Source organism: Perca flavescens, chromosome 4 (assembly GCF_004354835.1).
Source record: "Perca flavescens isolate YP-PL-M2 chromosome 4, PFLA_1.0, whole genome shotgun sequence".
Lineage (NCBI taxonomy): Eukaryota > Metazoa > Chordata > Actinopteri > Perciformes > Percidae > Perca > Perca flavescens.
In genome coordinates, this window is record NC_041334.1 from 22,271,129 (window position 1) to 22,288,562 (window position 17,434).

The following is a 17,434-nucleotide window of genomic DNA, read 5'->3' on the forward strand; positions in this document are numbered from 1 at the left end:
GGGGGCCCATTTGTATCTGGAGGCAGAGATAGATTTTGCACATAGAAGTTTTTGTATTACTTTGTTGTTGACTTTTCTGTCTAGGAAAGATAGACCATTTATTGAAATATTGCTGGAGAGAGATACTGTATATTAAATTGATCCAGATCTGTCTTATCTCTAAGCAGGGTGATGATCCCATGGGGTATAGCTCTGGTTACAATATCAAATTCTTTTCTTGGAGGATGGAAATTAAATTTATGGGTGAAGTCATCATAAGATAAAATGTGATTTGAGTTATTTAATAATTGGGATACCAGTAGAATATCATGTTTAAACCAGTTTTCTATAAAGAGTGTCTTGTTCCTATATATGATGTGCATGTTGTTCCAGATAAAACATTTATGAGGGGAGAAATTGTGTTTGTATAGAAGAGACCAACAAGTTAGAGCCTGTTTATGGAAGTTTGACAATTTAACTGGCAGTCTGTTAATGGAGTATGGGCATTGAAGCAAGAATTTGATTTTACCAAGTTTGGATTTTTCAAAAATCTTTTAATCCAGTTGATTTTTAGTATCTCATTGAAAAGTGAGAAATCAATTACCGATAAACCCCCCTCCTCAATTTTATTAGTCAAGATGTTTTTCCTAATTTTATGTGGCTTCTTTCTCCATATAAAGTTATATAATAGTTTATCTAGATTGGCACATTGTAGCTTAGGTATTTCAATTGAAGTAAATAAATATGCTGCTCGTGAGAGACCTTCTGCTTAGTAAGTAAGTAAGAACCCTGCCATACATAGATAAATCTCTTGCAAGCCAAGAATCAAACTTTTTGTTAATTGAGTCGTGTAGTAGAGATATATTACTCTCTGTCATCAACTTGTGGTTTATGACTGATTTTTATTCCAAGATAAGTTACTAAATTATTTATATTTATGCCACGTATTTGACCCAAATGTTTATTTTTAAGAGAAAACAGCTCACATTTTGAAAGATTTAGATTCAAGCCTGAGCTTTCAGAAAATAGGTTTACAACATTTAGTGCATCTCCTATTTGGGATTCATTTTTTAGAAACAGGGTTGTGTCATCGGCCAGCTGTGAAATTTTTATTTCTCTTTCATTCAATGTAATTCCTTTGAATGAACTTTTGTGAATTAAATCACATAGAATTTGAGCTACAATCAAAAATAGAAGAGGCGAGGTGGGACAGCCTTGGTGGATACCTTTGTTTATGTAAAATCTGGGTGAGGTTCCATTAGCCAATTTAACACAACTGTTTCCCCCCCCATGTACAGAGTTTTTACAGTATTAATAAAATTCTTACCAAAATTTAAAAAGTTTAAGGTGTCAAAAATAAATTTGTGGCTTACTGTGTCAAAGGCTTTTTGAAAGTCTAAGAATACAATAAGGTGTTCATCATCTAGAAAGTCTTTGTATTCAATCAGATCAAAAACTAGGCGAATGTTGTTGGCTATGTGACGATTTTTCATGAAACCAGATTGGCATTCATCAATTAAAGTGTGTAATTTAGATTTGAGACGTTTTGCTAAGATAGATGCTAGAATCTTATAATCATTATTTAGCAATGTAATGGGACGCCAATTTTCAATTAAAAGAGGGTCTTTGTGTGGTTTTGAGATAAGGGTTATGACACCTTGCCTCAGAGAAGCAGGAAGCTCCCCTCTGTCAAGAGATTCTTTGAAGACAGCTAAAAGAAATTTACCTAGAGACTCGGAGAAACATTTATACATCTCAGAGGTCAAACCATCACAGCCTGGAGATTTATTGTTCTTTAATTGAGTTATTCCCCATATAATCTACTCAAGAGTTATGTCCTGACAGCAGATTTTATTATATTCTGCATCCACACAGTTACGTGGGTTAATCAAGCTAAAGATATCCTTTGGATCTTTGAGATTAATATCTCTTGAGTAAAGTTTTTCATAAAAAGCACTTATAAAGTTTGATATCTCTTTACTGTCATTGCTAATCTTTTCCCCAATGTCAAGTTTTCTTATAGAATTGATTTCATTTCTTCTTTTTTCCATGTTAAAGAAATATCTACTGTTTTTCTCACCCTGTTCTATCCAATTCCTATGTGACCTTATAAAAGCTCCTTTTGCTTTGTTCTCATATAAAATGTCTAGTTGGTTTTGTAAGTCTAATAAGGTATTATTCTCTTCTTGGCTCAAATGCTCTTTTTCAGTAAGTTTGTTAATATTGTTGATTAGCGTGTATGTTACATTTTTCTTTTTTTGTGCCAATAACTTGCCATAACCCGAGCAGACACCTCTAATTTTATATTTGAGAAGTTCCCACGATGTCTCAAAATGATTCCCTTTTCTAGCAGCCTCCCATTGTTCTGAGATAAGGAGTTCTATTTTAATTTTTAGCTCTTCATGAGATAGTAGAGAATTATTTAATTTCCAGTAACCGCTAGAGAATCTCCCCCTTAGTTCCTTGCTGACCTGAATAACTAAAGAAATGGACTTATGGTCTGTCCGAACAGCAGGAGAAACAGTGCATGACTCAATGGAGGGTTCTAAATCAGCCGAAATCAACCAAAAATCTATCCTGGATTGTAGCGTGTGGTTATTATTGCTCCAAGTGTATGTTTTCAACAATGTATTTTTTTTCCTCCATATATCAATTAGATTCAGCCTTTTTGTAAAGTCAATTAGGTTTTTTGAATTTGGAGTTAGTTTTGATGGGCACCTGTCTAATTGGTTATCCATAACCATGTTAAAGTCACCGCCCAAAATTACCTTAGCTACAGGATATTTAGCCATCAACTCATTTAATACAGAGTCCAACTCTTCCAATAATTTTGAATTTTGTGAGTGTGAGCAGTACCCATAGATATTGCCTAAAATAAAAAAAAGCATCTTCCAAACATGTTATAATAACCATCCAGTGACCATCGGTATCCCTTACGGTATTAAGAACCTTCCCTTTAAATTTATGAGCGAGGATAGCAACCCCTGCTGAGTGGTTGGATCCGTGAGTCAACCAAATGTCCTCTCCCCATTGACTTTCCATAACTTTTCGTCATCTTTACCTGAGTGAGTTTCTTGGATGAAAATAATATCAGCATTGTAGTAGTAGTAGTAGTTAAAATAAAGATGGCTTTTCTTTTAACAATGTTTCGTAATCCTCTGGCATTTATAGAAAGTAATTTCATCAACCGCTAAAGAACAATTCTCTTTACGAGAGAAAAACAACCTATGCAATAACAGCTTCTGCCTCTTTAAAGTGAGTTTAGAACATTTTAGAGTAACTACAAAGTGCTTGTGTTATTCACGAATGACTGACTGGGTTAATATAATGTGTAATATAGAATTATTAATTATGAATATATTATAAAACCCTGAGAGAGGATGGAATTCAGCCATATAACAGATATAGCCAACATAGGTATTAGAACCATTACCTGAACAGATTTTCTTCTCCTCTAAAGCAGCAACAGACAGAGAGGGCACGGGATAATAGTAGGCTACCTAACGAAGCTACTGTGTAGTTAGGCGTTATTATGTAACCCACGCCAACTTCTAGGAAAGGCCTGCCCTTCAATATCATTCACACACTACTATTGGCCAGGCGTCCTATCTACGGACCAATCGGCTATCCTAACCTTAACCACTCGAGGTCTGCCTAAACCCAACCAATCGAGCTGCTTCGTAGGGCGGGCCTTTCCTAGAAGTTACGTGGGTTTGTCATAATAACGCGTCATGGCTGTGGACGTACTCAACCTGGCCTACCATACTTTTTTAAGGGGGTAGGAGCGAAATAAAATTGGTTATCAACAATACAACTAATCGAGTTAAATTACGTTCTATACAAATAATCACATTATTATGACAACGTTATACTGATGAATGATTTAGTTACTGCTTATATTAACGACACACCTCCATGAAATGAAACCGCCCAATCCAATGACGTACTTCCTTTTTCGCTTAGATAAAGCCATTTTGGTAGGCCGTACATGGTGGTTTCACATTTCGCCTCGTGGAAAGAAAATCCCCTTACTCTGCGTTTGAGACGAGACGAGCCTTTTGTTCCGTTTGGATAACGTTATCAGGCTCATTCAAGCCATTTGGAAAAAAAATCTTGTTGGATTAGCTACGTTAGTTAACGTTACGCAGTTTTAATTAGCGCGGCACAGTTGATCGGTCGTCGTTCAGTTTTGACGACACAGATCCCCGTCTCGAACAAAGGAACAGAAGGCCGAGGCACGCTTGTTGGCGCGATCAGAGCGAGGTATTATCTATGAAATAATTTAAGATTAAACCCACCCCAACGACTGTTAGTGTTTATAGTATTTCAACCTGAGACGTCTTTTTTTTTCTTAACTATCACTTTAGCCTGACTCATTGCTATTGTGGTCAACTAGCGAGCTAACCGTTAGCTTTAGCATTGTTTTGATATAGCTAAGCAAGAAGTTTTTATATTTGGGGCAAAATGGCTGAAGTATACATTCGAGTAGCCGAGGAGGAAAATGAAGAACCCATGGAGATACCTTCCGAGGACGACGGCACTGTTCTGCTTTCAACGGTGGCAGCTCAGTTTCCAGGAGCGTGTGGCCTACGCTTTAGGAGCCCCATTTCTCAGTGCATGCGAGGAGTGCGTCTTGTGGAAGGGATTCTACACGCGCCAGAAAACGGATGGGGAAATGTCGTGTATGTGGTGAACTATCCAAAAGGTAGATATGAGCACATTACATACAATTTTATTTTTAACGTTACGTAACCCCCAAACCGAACAGGTGTGGAAGGGTATTTATAATTCATGATGTAGCTTCAGCACACTGAAATAGAAGACAATAGCGTGACCTGCAGTTTGTCCACGCCCCAGAAGTGCGCTTTGAGACATGAGATCCATTCACAAAAAAGAGCAAAACAAAAGTTGCCAATTTATGTAGACCGGGCTCGAACTACAGCTTCAAATATTACTATAAAGTTAAATTGACACAAAAGGAAAACGTTGTTTTACAAAAACGTATAAAACAAGTTGCGTGTGTTGTATGTTAAGCTAGGTTTTCCTAATAAACTATGTGCAACTTGGGTCCTGACAACTGCATAAACATTAAAATTAAATCTAAAATGCATGCATGTTAAACCCCATTTTCTACTAATTGGTTGGACATAAAAAATAACTGCAAAAAGAATATTTGCAGAACAGTGGAAACAATGGAATATATTGATTGTGTATATTTTGTTGATAGAAAGTGAATTTAATTTTGCTCTGCAGTTATTTACACACACAGAGGTGTGATGGCAGCCAAAAGTCGTATCTCATAGCTGTAAGGTTAAAATACATTGAATTCCTCTTGATCACGTTTTTAGACAACAAAAGAAAAATGGAGGAAATTGACGCCTCCTCGGCAGTGAAAATGAAGAGAGGGGACATGAAGACATCTGATCTGATCGTACTGGGTCTTCCTTGGAAAACATCTGAGCAGGACCTGAAAGATTACTTCAGCACATTTGGAGAAGTCATCATGGTTCAGGTATAACATTAGCAACCATAATTAAACACACATTGCTTTGGGTTGGATGTGGTGACAATTGATCTTCATTGCTCTTTTGTTTCTTTCAGGTAAAACGAGACACCAAGACTGGAAACTCCAAAGGATTTGGCTTTGTGAGGTTCACTGAGTATGAGGCTCAAGAAAAGGTGGTCTCCCAGCGTCATATGATTGACGGGAGATGGTGTGACTGCAAGCTTCCTAACTCAAAGGTGAATTTGATAATGTCAGTGCTTAATACCCATACAATATGGAAATACAGGTTGTTAATACTCTATAATCTGTAGTTCCCTTTTTGGTTACAGCAAGGTCCAGACGAGCCAATGAGGAGCCGGAAAGTGTTTGTTGGCCGTTGCACAGAAGACATGACCACTGAGGACTTACGGCAGTTCTTTATGCAGTATGGAGAAGTTACAGATGTCTTCATCCCTAAGCCATTCCGTGCTTTTGCCTTTGTTACATTTGCGGATGATCAGGTATACTGTTAAAATGTGTAGAAACTACTCCCTGTTGTAGTAGTACCATTGCTCTGATTCATATCTTTTTTTATTTTTTTTTTCTCCCAGGTTGCCCAGTCTCTCTGTGGAGAGGACCTAATAATCAAAGGTGTCAGTGTTCACATCTCTAATGCTGAGCCCAAACATGGCAGTAGGCAGTTTGATCGTACGACACGGTTTGGGAATGGTTTTGGAGCTCAAGCGTTTGGTAGCAGCCGTAGTGGGTTAGGGAGCAGCACTAACAGTAGTCTGGCTAATTTTGGTTCCTTTAGTCTGAACCCTGCTATGATGGCTGCTGCTCAGGCTGCTCTGCAGAGTAGTTGGGGGATGATGGGTATGCTGGCTAGCCAGCAGCAGACATCCACCTCAGGCAGTGCTTCCAGTGGAACAAGCTCTAGTAGGGACCAGAGTCAGTCTTTCGGTACAGGCAACAGCAACTACGGCACCAGCTCAGCCAGTCTCGGCTGGGGAACAGGGTCAAACTCCACAACCAGCGGTAGTGGGTTTAGCACAGGTTTTGGGTCCAGTATGGAGTCAAAGTCATCTGGGTGGGGTATGTAAGTTAAGTGTTTGTATGGTAAGTATTGTGACAAAGATGAGTCTTTTTTCCAAATTTATTTCTGGTGTTGATGCGTATCTGAAAACTTAACACTTTTGTGGAAGATGTTTTGTACATTTGGAAAAAAAATGCTAAAGATTTAATTTAGAAAGTGTTGAAGTGAATTGTTTACCAGGATGTCTGACTAAAGTGCTATTTTTGATGTCTCATTTGTTAGTATCCATTTCAACTGGATTCTCTAATGCATGTATTGTGAAATGTGATAACCATTTTGAAAATGCATGAATGTTTGTGGTTCACCATTATCCGGCTTTGTCATCGACTTAAACGGCAATCTTGCATTGGAAAGAATCTGGTTGAAACCTAAATGTTTTTAGTGCAACTTAATTTGCAGTAAAGTACTGTGGAAAAGCCTTCATTGAAATCTCTTCTGCAGTTCACCTCTCTTCCATTTTCCTGTGAGGAAGCTCCTCTTTGGCAGCATTCTTGGGGTGATATCGGTATCATTCTCCCTCTTCCCACCTGTAAATGCTATGCCATCAAAGAACGGCTTCACTCCGCATGTTCTAAGAGACGGTGGGTGTTTTCACTTTTATCCACTTTTAAATGGAAAGAACTGCGCAACTGACATTTTAAGAACTGATGAGTGCGATTGAGGATGGCTTGTGGCGAAGAGTGAAGCGATGAGTGAGCGAACGGAGAGACGCGTGAAACGGACTGGTTGTGCAGTGAAAGAGCCCAATTTGACTGCTTTTTGAATGTGTGAGTGGAAGCTGCAGATGCTACGAGCGCCTCCCCCTAACATGGACTTTCTTTAATTAGTACTTCAAGAGTTTTTTTTTCTTTTTTTAAATCTTTGCAAGTTTTTCCTTACTCTTTAAGTATGTCGATCAAGTGCAGAGAAATATCAAAATGTAGTGGAATGTTGTGATGAATTTGTATTGCTTATATTATCTGATTTGAATGCTGTATGGTGTGTGTGCTTTCATGTTATTGAACTGATCTGTAAGTGTGTACTTGATGTGGATGACACCTGCTGAAGACTCTGGGGGACGTGAGTGATAGTGTGAGAACGTGGAGTGGTGTGTCCAATGATTCCCAGTAGCTCTTGTGTTGTTTGAGGTGTTTAAAACCTGTCAAATGAAGGGAGTTCTAATAAAGTTCATTTGAATAGATGCTTAGTTGATATTACTTGGGTCAGTTTGTCAAATAAAAAACATCTAATTCGATTCACATATCTAGGGACCTTGGGCTCTGCTGGTCGAGGTCTCCGTTTGAACCCTGACTGAAGTCTGTTCTGAAGGACGAAGACGGAAGTTCCAACACTTTCAGTGTGTGGCCTTCTCAGACATGACATGGGGTAGTACCTGTCTTTTTGCTGCTTTTGATGGCTTGTCTGAGTGAATGATCCTTTTTTTTTTTTTTTTGACTATCCACAGCTACTTTTAAGGTGGGGAGGAGAGTTATTTTAACCTTAAATAGGAGTTCAACAATGTGGCATCACCTCTCCAAACTATTGTCTGTCCCTACTCTGGCTTAAGTAATAAGACAACTAATGGCATGTTGCTGAGCTTAGGAATTTGTGATTTTTAGAAGGCCCACTTAGTGGCCACTTCGTTGGGTATACCTGTACAATCTATTGAAAATCAAAATTGTTTGCCATACATTTTACCTTCAGGAAGTACAAAATGTTATTTTGTTAAATGTGTAAAATTAACTGAGGTCATAGGTGTTTTAGTGGACTAAATTATATAGATATGGGTTAGAATTAAAACTTGTCCTATTGACATGAGGGGGCAAAATATTAGAATCGCCACTGAATATACTACAGACCAGTACAACGCCACCACTAACTATGCAACTGTTGGTTTATAAATAATTAGGCAGGTGTATTGAATAGCACTGGATTATCCAGGTTTACCTAATAAAAGTGGCCACTGAGTATGTTAGTTTGCCTGACAGTCTTAATAGTACCTTATGGTTTCCCAAATTTGAAAAATACATTTAGATCATTTAGTTTGGAGAAACGTCAGGTATATAATTTAGTAGTTGTAGCCCGTCACTTTAACAGAAAATAGCCTTTTTTTTTGACTCAGTTCATACATAATCTTTATTGTATGTCAAACCAGTGGCAAATGCACTTATCACCTGACATTGCATCAGCAGGTCCTAGACAACTGAAGTTATTTTCTCCAAATCATAAAACTAAAGTAATATAAAAAAAAATCTCATGCTGTGGAATACTTGAAAAGTTGAAATGCATCATTTCCCATAGCACTTTTTATTAACTTATTGTCATGTATTAGTCAGCCTTCATGTTTATTTTAATGTTGGGCACAAGTGAGACACTGCAGGCCTGCCTTTGTCTTGTCCTTATTCTCTGCTCTCCTCCTCAGTGTCTCTGCTCTTCCTCTTCCCAGCATTCTTCTTTTTCAAATCCCTCTGCTCCTGGTTCAGTTCTTCACTTTTATTTTGTATGTAGATGGACTGAAATAAATAAAGGTAAATTAAACATTAAGTTTGCTGTCTGCTGTAGAATATATACCCCTACATAGTACCAGTATGCAACATTATTAGGATGAAATGTTTGAGTGGTTTACATGAAGAGCTGTATAATTTCTGACAACAGTGGAAATAACTCACCAATGCAGTGCTGCGACGGGCTACAAGCTTTACATCTTCGGAAGACACTGTACTTCTTTTAGCATGCCTGAAATCAAAGTTGAGATTATAAATCAGATGTATTATGAAAAAGATAATTATACTAGGTCTAGTTCTATTTTATAAATTAAAAAAGGCAGTACATTGTTAACTCATCCGTTAATATAACAAAAATAAAGATTCTCACCTTGCAAAGGCCTCCAGGTCTTTAGCAAATACATCTGAAAAAAAGTGAGGGGATGTTGAGTTTAGATTGACACACACACACACAAGTTTGGGGTCACTTAGAAATTTCCATTCCACTCCATTATAGACAGAATACCAGCTGAGATCAGCTGCATTGGTTTTCTTAATCAGGGCAGCAGTTTTCAGATCACATTATGTGCTTACATAATTGCAAAAGGGTTCTCCAATGTTTTCTCAGTTAGCCTTTTAAGATGATATCAGATTAGTAAAGAGAATGGGCCTTTGGAACATTGGATGAATGGTTGCTGATAATGGCCAATGTAGATATTGCAGTAAAGATCAGCCACTTCTTTCTACAACAGTCTAGAGTACACAAGTCAGAATATTAAAAGTTCTTTATAGTCTGGATCAACGGAAGTACATTTCCAGGATAACAGACCTTTTTTACGGCAGACATGTTGACATGTCCTAGTAGGAAAAGCACAGGTGTATTCAAAACCATTAATGATGGCTGCATTCCACTTAGGAGAGGCCCTGCTATTGTTCATGCTGACTCACTGAAATATCTTACTGGGACACTTGATGGAATTGAGCCATTGTTGAGGTTATCAATTTCAGCTGTGCTTTTCCTACTATCACAAGTGAAAACGTCTGCTGTGAAAAAAAGGTCTATTGCCTGACATGTCCCTCACCTTCAGCTCTGTGTGTATTGCCGTTCTCTAACTCTGTTCGCTACGTGAAACAACAACAAAATTTCGAGTTAGCAAGCTATATGCTGAAATGGCAAGTTTTGAAGAAAATTTGGATAGTGCAATCAGGCAGGTCTGCTTGGTTCCTTCTGGGAATAATAATTGTAAAGATTTAAAGAATATGTTTATGGCGTTTACTATCTAACTGGGATGTTTTGGGAACGATTGGTGGTGATTGCTGTGGACGAAGTAGTCACGGCGATACACTGGTAAGAGCAAATTACGTTTAACCATGTATCCAGCTAATTCAAATAGCTCACGTTACTGGATTGTGTGAACGGTTAATATTTTATGTGGCGTTTGCTTTTGTGGGGTGCAAATGTTCCACCAAAACAAGTTCCTTCCCAAGGCCAATAAGTAAAGTATCCGTCGCTACGTCTGGAACTTAGACAAGACAACTGTGATAGATTTAAAGAAATGCAAACAACCCAGGCCATTTTAATTTTTTTCCCTCCTATCCCAGAATATATGTGTGGAGTAGCCAGACCTCACTCCACAGCGCTGTGTAGTGGTAGAAGGAGTTGATGCTGAGACATATATAAAAAAGGTATTGGTGTCATTAGGGCATTCTGGATGTGAGATAAAATTGTTGTACGTCCACTTACCACTAGAGATGTTCCGATACCGATACCAGTATCGGCTCCGATACTGCCTAAAACGCTGGTATCGGGAAGTACTGGAGTTAATGCACCAATCCGATACCACGTAATAAAGCCCTAAAGAAAATCTATGTTAAAGTAGATTATTTATGTTCTTTTTCCGTTATAACTATCAAACTGGACAATAAAAGAAAGTTCTTGTTTGTGTTTGTTCATGTTTCACAAAGATAGAAATAATATCACATCCATACAGGGATAGTAGTATACAGTCAGTAAACATAATAAAACATATGGCACACTGGTATCGGATCGGTACTCGGTATCGGCGATACACAAGTTCATGTATCGGAATCGGTTCGGGCCATCTGTACTCACCACTGCATGCTGGTGGAGAACATGTCACAATTATGTAAACAATTATTTAAAAAGAAAACTGCATACACTACAATATAATCCAATTCAATGTAACAACAAACCTATAAATTATAAGCTTTAAAATGTATTACATATTTCCAATGGTGGAATGAGGTACCTTACATGAGTATTTCCATTTTATGCTACTTTATACTTTTATTTCACTACTGTCAGAGGGAAATATTGTTCTTTTTACTGCACTACAATTGATACAACAAATAATGTATGATGTATTGGTATAGATTACTGTAATCATTTGAAATCAGCTCCATCTTTGCCAGCTGCAACATTAAAGTGATGCTTACACATTAGTGCATCACTAATTATAATCCAATAATCTAAATGACATTTTTCTGAAATGGTTTATTCTGCATAGTGAGTGCTTTTACTTTTGGTACTTCAAGTACAGAGCAATTATTGGATTGCACAAAATGTACAAATGTACCCGAGAAACTTGTAACTTAGATTCAGGTGACTGGATCCCTATGGTTCATTTGGACAGATAACACTCAACAAAGTTGGCTTAACTGAACAATTCTAAAAAAAATTAAATCTATCTATCCAAACAGCAAACTAGATGTGATTCATAAATTGAAGCTGTACACTTGACAACAGGATGCCTAGGAGTTTTACCATTAGGTACGCACTGCGTGTCTCTGCTGGACTAACGTTAGTTGCGACACCCACCACACTGTCTGAATGCTGTCTCGGCTATCGCTGCTATGACTTGTCGACTGAACTCTCTCCGGTGGTCCTCTCCCATCCTCTGACACAGGCGTCCCACGGTATAATGGACTGCTGCCTTTAACCTCTGAAATTCAAAACATGAAATCAGATTACAAGAAATCAATATGTATTAATATACATTAGGGCTGCAACTAACGATTATTTTCATAGTTGATTAATCTGTTGAGTTGTTTGGTCTCTAAAATGTCATAAAATGGTGAAAAATGTGAATCAGTGTTTCCCAAAAGTCCAAGATGACATCCTCAAATGTCTTGTTTTGTCCACAGCTCAAAGATATTCCGTTTACTGTCACAGAGGAGAGAAGAAACTAGAAAATATTCACATTTAAGAAGCTGGAATCAAAGAATTTTTACTTTGGTCTTAAAAAAAAATTACTCAAACAGACTAACCCACATGTGTCAAACTCAAGGCCCGGGGGCCAACTCCGGCCCCTTGCAAATTTTGATCCGGCCCTTCATTTCAATTTAGGTTCACAGCTAATTTTAGCCCGACTAGTTGTGCACCATACCAAAAAAATATAAAATAAAAATCAAGAAACTGTTTTTCATACTGTAATTATGCGACACTGCCGTGCAGAATTTGGCCAACTTTGAGACTCAGAATCCCCCCAGAAGCAGAGTTTTTAAATATTAAGGCTGTGGTTGTTGTGAGTCGGCTGGGTGGTAGCTGCTTTTAAAAATGTAATGTTTGTTTTTCATGACTTGCTAAATTCTACGATGGCTAAGAAACTTTTTTGCTGACTTTTTTTGGGTTTATGTCGACCAAACTGTGGGAGAAAGCTATAGGAGATATGCAGTAATAAAGTTGATAGACTTTTTTTGTTAAATAAAAGCATGTCACTAAACTCAACATGTCTGGCCCTTATTGTGATCGTCATTTCCAGTGTGGCCCTTGTGAAATTGAGTTTGACACCCATGGACTAACCGATCGATTATCAAAATAGTTGGCGATTAATTTAAGAGTTGACAACTAATCGATTCATCTTTGCAGCTCTAATACACATTATTTTACCTGTCTGTTGCTCAGTGGTGGAACGTAACTACTGTAAATACATTTACTCCAGTACTGTACTTAAGTATAAATTTGAGGTACTTGTACTTTACTTTTCATCCTTTTCATGCCACTTTCTACTTCTACTCCACTACATGTCAGAGAGAAATATTGTACTGTTAAAAACTCTACTAGATTCATCTGATAGCTTACTAAATTACTTTACAATTTAAGATTTTTGCATACAAAACACGTTTATAAAATACGACGTTTTGTTAAAAACTAAACTACGCAACAATATATAGCCTACCCTACAATTAACGTTACAGCTGAACGGATTAGACAATTCATTAATCACAAGAAACACATTTCCAGTTTCTAAAATGTGAGGATTTGTCTGCATTGAGTACTTTTACTTGTAATACTTTAAGTAGGCCTACATCTTCCAGATGACACTTATATACTTTTACTTAGGTAACATTTTCAATGCAGTGCTTTTACTTGTAACAGAGTATTTTTACAGTGTGGTTATTAAAGGGTCGGAATACTTCTTCCACCAATGTTGTTAAACCACAAGTAAACGGAGATGTAGCTAGTTGGCTAGCTATATTGTTATTAGCCGCACAAATTAAAATAACGTTCTTACCTGTTGCGTCTCGTCTTTATCGACTGACATCTTCTTGCGGAAAAACTTTCGACCACAGTGGCATCAATTAAGTAACAACGTTCGGGAAAAAAATCCACTAAGGTGTGAGAAACATATCATGTCAAGTTGTTTGTTTGAAGGTAAAACTAGAAAACAAAAACTCGCGGCACAAATTCACCAGCAAACCAACAACTCCTGAGTTTAAGTGCATGTTTAATATACAGAACCACCTTGTGGCCCGGAGGAGGTACTGTAATGTTTAAGCATTTAATCCATTGACTGTAGATATTAATATTAACAGTCTATGATTTGACACTCCTAGTCTATTACACTCAAATAACTCTTATATAATTCTCTTTATAAAGCATATAAGACATTGTGTGGCTTATGCCAACTCATTTTCATTCAATAGGCCTACTGTGAATTTATTTCTCTGAAGTCTGATATGGTTTTAAAAAAACAAGATCACAGAGTCCTTTTATAAACTTGCTTGCAGACTTGATCCTCACAGGTAAGTTCCTGAGGAGAGAAAACATAAAAGTTGTACAATTTTCCAACAAACAATGCTAAAAGTGAGCATGTGACTGAATTAATTGTATCAGTTTTCAGGGGAGAGCAAAATGTTCTTATGTATAGAACTAATGAACATTATAATTCTATGAAGCCTTTAAGTCCACACAATAGTATACATCATCATATGACATGAAGTGTTGAACCAAAACACTATCTGGACTGTCAGGTGCCACCAGAATAAAAACTGCAGAGTCATACCAGATGAAGCTCGTCTCCCTGAATCCAGTGAGTCCACCCTCGGTTCTTCTTTTCTCCTTTCTGAACACACACCAGCTTATCATTTTCCCAGTTCACCACAGTCTGACAGAGAACAACAATGAAAAATACAAATAAAAGCTACATATACATATGGTTATGATGCAGTAGCCTACAGCCATTGAAAAGTCATTTGCTTGCTTTTATTTTCTTATATTGTGTGGTAGTGAGCACATATATTTTGTGACCACATTTTACTAACGTGATTACCTGGCATGACCTGTTGTCCATCCCTTTAGTCACTTCTGTGACCTCTTCTCCAATTTTGAATGAACACTCGTAATTTCTGAAAGTAGTGAATGTCCTGATTGTGAAACAGTCTCCATCTTGCTTAATCACTTTCTGAGGCTTCAACATCGAGGCAATCTTGCGTGTTGCAAAATCAATGCCTAAGTGTAAAAATGAGATGAATTTGTTAACTTTACCCTGCTACCACATCCATCATGTTCTGAGCAGAAAATAAATGAACAATTACTTGTTTTGCACAATTATAGACAGACAGACAAGACAGTCAGACAGACAGACACTTTATTGTCCTTTTCTTAATAAATTTGTTGTCACAGTCTGAATCAAGTCTTTTCCATCTAATTTACATAAATGATGCTGAGAACAATTTTACATTTACAAGAGATAAATACTCAGTCAACTATAGGCCTACATAAGGGTTTTCATCATATCATAATTTAACATTCTTTGAAAGACAAAGCTCAAATATCAGTGTGTATGAAGAAACAGTGTCCACTTACCAAGTGAGACCATGTATCCCTCTAAATTGACATTGCTGACAATGTCCCATGTCCCGCTGTAGTTGACAGGCATCTTTAGATGTTTATGTGACTCTCTGGAAGACTCAACAGCACGAGCATCAGGAATTAATGGGTGGGATGTTTCAATTGTGTGTCAATATGGGGCAGGGGTGATATGTGGCCGGCTGCAGATATTTTGGACACACAGAGGAGCACTGGAGGGCGGAAACAGCACTTTTTACACATAATATGAGGAAACTATTCTGTTCCTGTTAAGCATGCGCCTCTGCACAGGGCATTATTCTTAAATCTTATGAGTACAATGTATCTTTAACACTTTAATACAGACAGTCAAACACATAAAAATAATCTTCAAGCTTAAATGTATGTGGGGATGTTGGGCTTTCAGTGAATGTAATGCAGCAGGAGTCTTTGTACATGTGCAGCGTGAAATACAATCCTTCCTCCTGGTCACATTTGGAGCTGATGGCAGTTCTTCAGCTGAACACATCCCGCCATCCGGAGTAGCGTTACAGTATAATCTGCCTGAGTGTGTGACACCCATGTTTCTCTACATGCTAATCTTCATGGCGTATCATAGCAGCAGATGGATAACGAGGAATCAGAGGCTAAAATTGTAAGTGCTGTTTTCATAAGTCATAAAAATCTGTTAGGATCGGATGTCTGTTAATTTAAACATTCTCATTGCAATGTTTTTTTTGTTGTTTTTTTTTTTACTTAATACTGATGTTTTATTCCATTTGTAGTCAAATAGTGAATGCAGTGTTCACAGCACTTGTCCTGGTCCCTCAGTTCTACGTCATGGGAAGGTAACTAGGACACAGGTGATGGCATTGAGCCATAGAGCTCATAGGTCATTTGTACAAGAGGGAATGTGGCATTAATCATGGCGTTTGTTTTGTTTAAAGGCCCAAATCCTCAAGATACTGTAGGCAGCCTCTTCTGAACAACCTGTCAGCCTCAATTGCCTTGTCCTTCATAGCTTCAGGTAAATCCCATCACATCAGACACATTTCAAAAACACATGCATTACATACCACAAGCAAAACCCGGATTAATATAGACATAACTTCAACTCTTCCAATAGGGTTTTCAGTGATATTCACATTTATAGACCCAGTTCCTCAGAGCTTGTGGGCGTCCTATCATGTGTTTGGGCTGCTGACATGTGGACAAGGACTATGCACGACCATCCTGACTCTGACAGCAGCAGCATGTGTAAGAAAAATACTGAAGAGTTATTAAGTTCTAGAGAAACTGCAGCATCAAAATTATTCATGTTTGTACATTTACAGGCCAAAACCACCCCTGAGCTGTACTACATTTCCTTGATTTTAACCGTTGCTTCTATTTCAAGTACAGGTGAAGCACATTTCTTATAAATTACATGGGGCGATTCATACACTGGATTTTTAGTTCAAAGAAAGGAATAACACATGCTTGTGTCTGTTCAGGTTTCTTCATGGTGAGAGGAGCACTCTGGTTGACTAACAGGAAGCTTGCACCGGACCCGAGCAGAAACAATGAGCAGTGAAGCAGTCCAGCTCTCCCATGTCGACATCGGATACTCCACCTATTAAAATTTCATGTGGTTTCCATGCCTCTAGCAGCTGGTAACTTCAAACCTGGAATGTGACTTAATCCTTCTCACGTTTTAATGCTCACTTCAGAAAAACATCACAAAGCAGGTGTTTGTCTCAGCTGTTTGCTTTTATTTGTTGAAATTGATATTTCTTTGAAAAAGTAAAGCTACCTTAAACAGATAATAGGAAAATAAAAGAAAATGCTTTATATTTCAATTTGTAACTTTCATACCTAATGAGCCACACTCTAAAACAACTGAAAACGTATAGTAAAAAGGAAATAATGCAATATTAGAGCTGGGCAATATATCGATATTGTGATATGAGACTAGATATCGGTTGGATATTGTAATATCGTAATATGACATAAAGTGTTGTCTTACAGGCTGCATTACAGTAAAGTGATGTCATTTTCTGAACTTACCAGACTGTTGTAACTGTTCTATTATTTGCCTTTACCCAATTAGTCATTATATCCACATTACTGAGGATTATTTATCTAAAATTTCATTGTTTAACTATTTTGTTAAAGCACCAATAGTCAACACTACAATATCATTGCGGTATCAATATTGAGGTGTTTGGTCAGAAAAATCGTGATAATTGATTTTCTCCATATCGCCCAGCCCTAGTATATATTACATCCCATGGTGCCAATGTGATGCTTCTAAGTGCATGACACACACACACACACACACA

At 37.6% G+C, this 17,434-nt stretch overlaps 4 protein-coding genes across 7 annotated transcripts; 2 read left to right on the forward strand and 2 right to left on the reverse strand.

Moving 5' to 3' along the window:
• The first annotated feature begins 3,924 nt into the window (after window positions 1-3,924).
• Window positions 3,925-9,083, forward strand: tardbpb (TAR DNA binding protein b). Of its 3 annotated transcripts, XR_003692376.1 has the most exons (6): window positions 3,925-4,684; window positions 5,328-5,491; window positions 5,581-5,721; window positions 5,797-5,985; window positions 6,076-7,141; window positions 7,808-9,083. XR_003692376.1 is itself a non-coding variant. In XM_028575412.1 (5 exons), the coding sequence occupies exons 1-5, from the start codon at window positions 4,444-4,446 to the stop codon at window positions 6,565-6,567; spliced, it is 1,227 nt and encodes a 408-aa protein (XP_028431213.1). In that variant the 5' UTR covers window positions 3,925-4,443; the 3' UTR covers window positions 6,568-7,746. The 3 variants fall into 3 exon arrangements, 2 of the variants coding, with proteins under 2 accessions (XP_028431213.1, XP_028431215.1); XM_028575412.1 differs by lacking the exon at window positions 7,808-9,083 and having other exon boundaries at window positions 6,076-7,746; XM_028575414.1 differs by lacking the exon at window positions 7,808-9,083 and having other exon boundaries at window positions 5,815-5,985; window positions 6,076-7,746.
• On the reverse strand, window positions 8,828-13,751 carry cenps (centromere protein S). Its single transcript, XM_028575423.1, has 5 exons — window positions 13,558-13,751; window positions 11,862-11,985; window positions 9,414-9,447; window positions 9,209-9,275; window positions 8,828-9,052 (listed from the first exon to the last, which is right to left on the reverse strand). The coding sequence occupies exons 1-5, from the start codon at window positions 13,585-13,587 to the stop codon at window positions 8,939-8,941; spliced, it is 369 nt and encodes a 122-aa protein (XP_028431224.1). The 5' UTR covers window positions 13,588-13,751; the 3' UTR covers window positions 8,828-8,938.
• Window positions 13,752-13,753: 2 nt separating this feature from the next.
• rbp7b (retinol binding protein 7b, cellular) lies at window positions 13,754-15,334 on the reverse strand. 2 transcript variants are annotated; one of them, XM_028575422.1, is made up of 4 exons: window positions 15,132-15,334; window positions 14,596-14,774; window positions 14,329-14,388; window positions 13,754-14,076 (listed from the first exon to the last, which is right to left on the reverse strand). In XM_028575422.1, the coding sequence occupies exons 1-4, from the start codon at window positions 15,202-15,204 to the stop codon at window positions 14,023-14,025; spliced, it is 366 nt and encodes a 121-aa protein (XP_028431223.1). In that variant the 5' UTR covers window positions 15,205-15,334; the 3' UTR covers window positions 13,754-14,022. The 2 variants fall into 2 exon arrangements, with proteins under 2 accessions (XP_028431223.1, XP_028431222.1); XM_028575421.1 differs by having other exon boundaries at window positions 14,329-14,430; window positions 15,132-15,332.
• Window positions 15,335-15,663: 329 nt separating this feature from the next.
• On the forward strand, window positions 15,664-16,621 carry LOC114553699 (probable intracellular septation protein A). Its single transcript, XM_028575038.1, has 5 exons — window positions 15,664-15,768; window positions 15,899-15,961; window positions 16,061-16,140; window positions 16,240-16,370; window positions 16,607-16,621. Exons 1-5 carry the CDS (start codon window positions 15,695-15,697, stop codon window positions 16,619-16,621), a joined length of 363 nt encoding a protein of 120 aa, XP_028430839.1. The 5' UTR covers window positions 15,664-15,694.
• The last annotated feature ends 813 nt before the right edge of the window (window positions 16,622-17,434 follow it).

What these genes read in the sequence shown, in the direction of transcription:
- cenps (XM_028575423.1), bottom strand. Translation starts at nt 13,587, where the DNA reads ATGTCAGTCGATAAAGACGAGACGCAACAG. An exon ending in ATAAAGACGAGACGCAACAG is followed by an intron (nt 11,986 to 13,557) that starts GTAAGAACGTTA and finishes TTTGAATTTCAG; the next exon opens with AGGTTAAAGGCAGCAGTCCA. An exon ending in GACAGCATTCAGACAGTGTG is followed by an intron (nt 9,448 to 11,861) that starts GTGGGTGTCGCA and finishes ACTTTTTTTCAG; the next exon opens with ATGTATTTGCTAAAGACCTG.
- tardbpb (XM_028575412.1), top strand. Translation starts at nt 4,444, where the DNA reads ATGGCTGAAGTATACATTCGAGTAGCCGAGGAGGAAAATGAAGAACCC. An exon ending in TGTGGTGAACTATCCAAAAG is followed by an intron (nt 4,685 to 5,327) that starts GTAGATATGAGC and finishes TCACGTTTTTAG; the next exon opens with ACAACAAAAGAAAAATGGAG. An exon ending in GCAAGCTTCCTAACTCAAAG is followed by an intron (nt 5,722 to 5,796) that starts GTGAATTTGATA and finishes TATAATCTGTAG; the next exon opens with TTCCCTTTTTGGTTACAGCA.
- rbp7b (XM_028575421.1), bottom strand. Translation starts at nt 15,204, where the DNA reads ATGCCTGTCAACTACAGCGGGACATGGGACATTGTCAGCAATGTCAAT. An exon ending in GGGATACATGGTCTCACTTG is followed by an intron (nt 14,775 to 15,131) that starts GTAAGTGGACAC and finishes TTTTACACTTAG; the next exon opens with GCATTGATTTTGCAACACGC. An exon ending in TGGACAACAGGTCATGCCAG is followed by an intron (nt 14,431 to 14,595) that starts GTAATCACGTTA and finishes GTTCTCTGTCAG; the next exon opens with ACTGTGGTGAACTGGGAAAA.
- LOC114553699 (XM_028575038.1), top strand. Translation starts at nt 15,695, where the DNA reads ATGTTTCTCTACATGCTAATCTTCATGGCGTATCATAGCAGCAGATGG. An exon ending in AGGAATCAGAGGCTAAAATT is followed by an intron (nt 15,769 to 15,898) that starts GTAAGTGCTGTT and finishes TTCCATTTGTAG; the next exon opens with TCAAATAGTGAATGCAGTGT. An exon ending in CAGTTCTACGTCATGGGAAG is followed by an intron (nt 15,962 to 16,060) that starts GTAACTAGGACA and finishes TTTTGTTTAAAG; the next exon opens with GCCCAAATCCTCAAGATACT.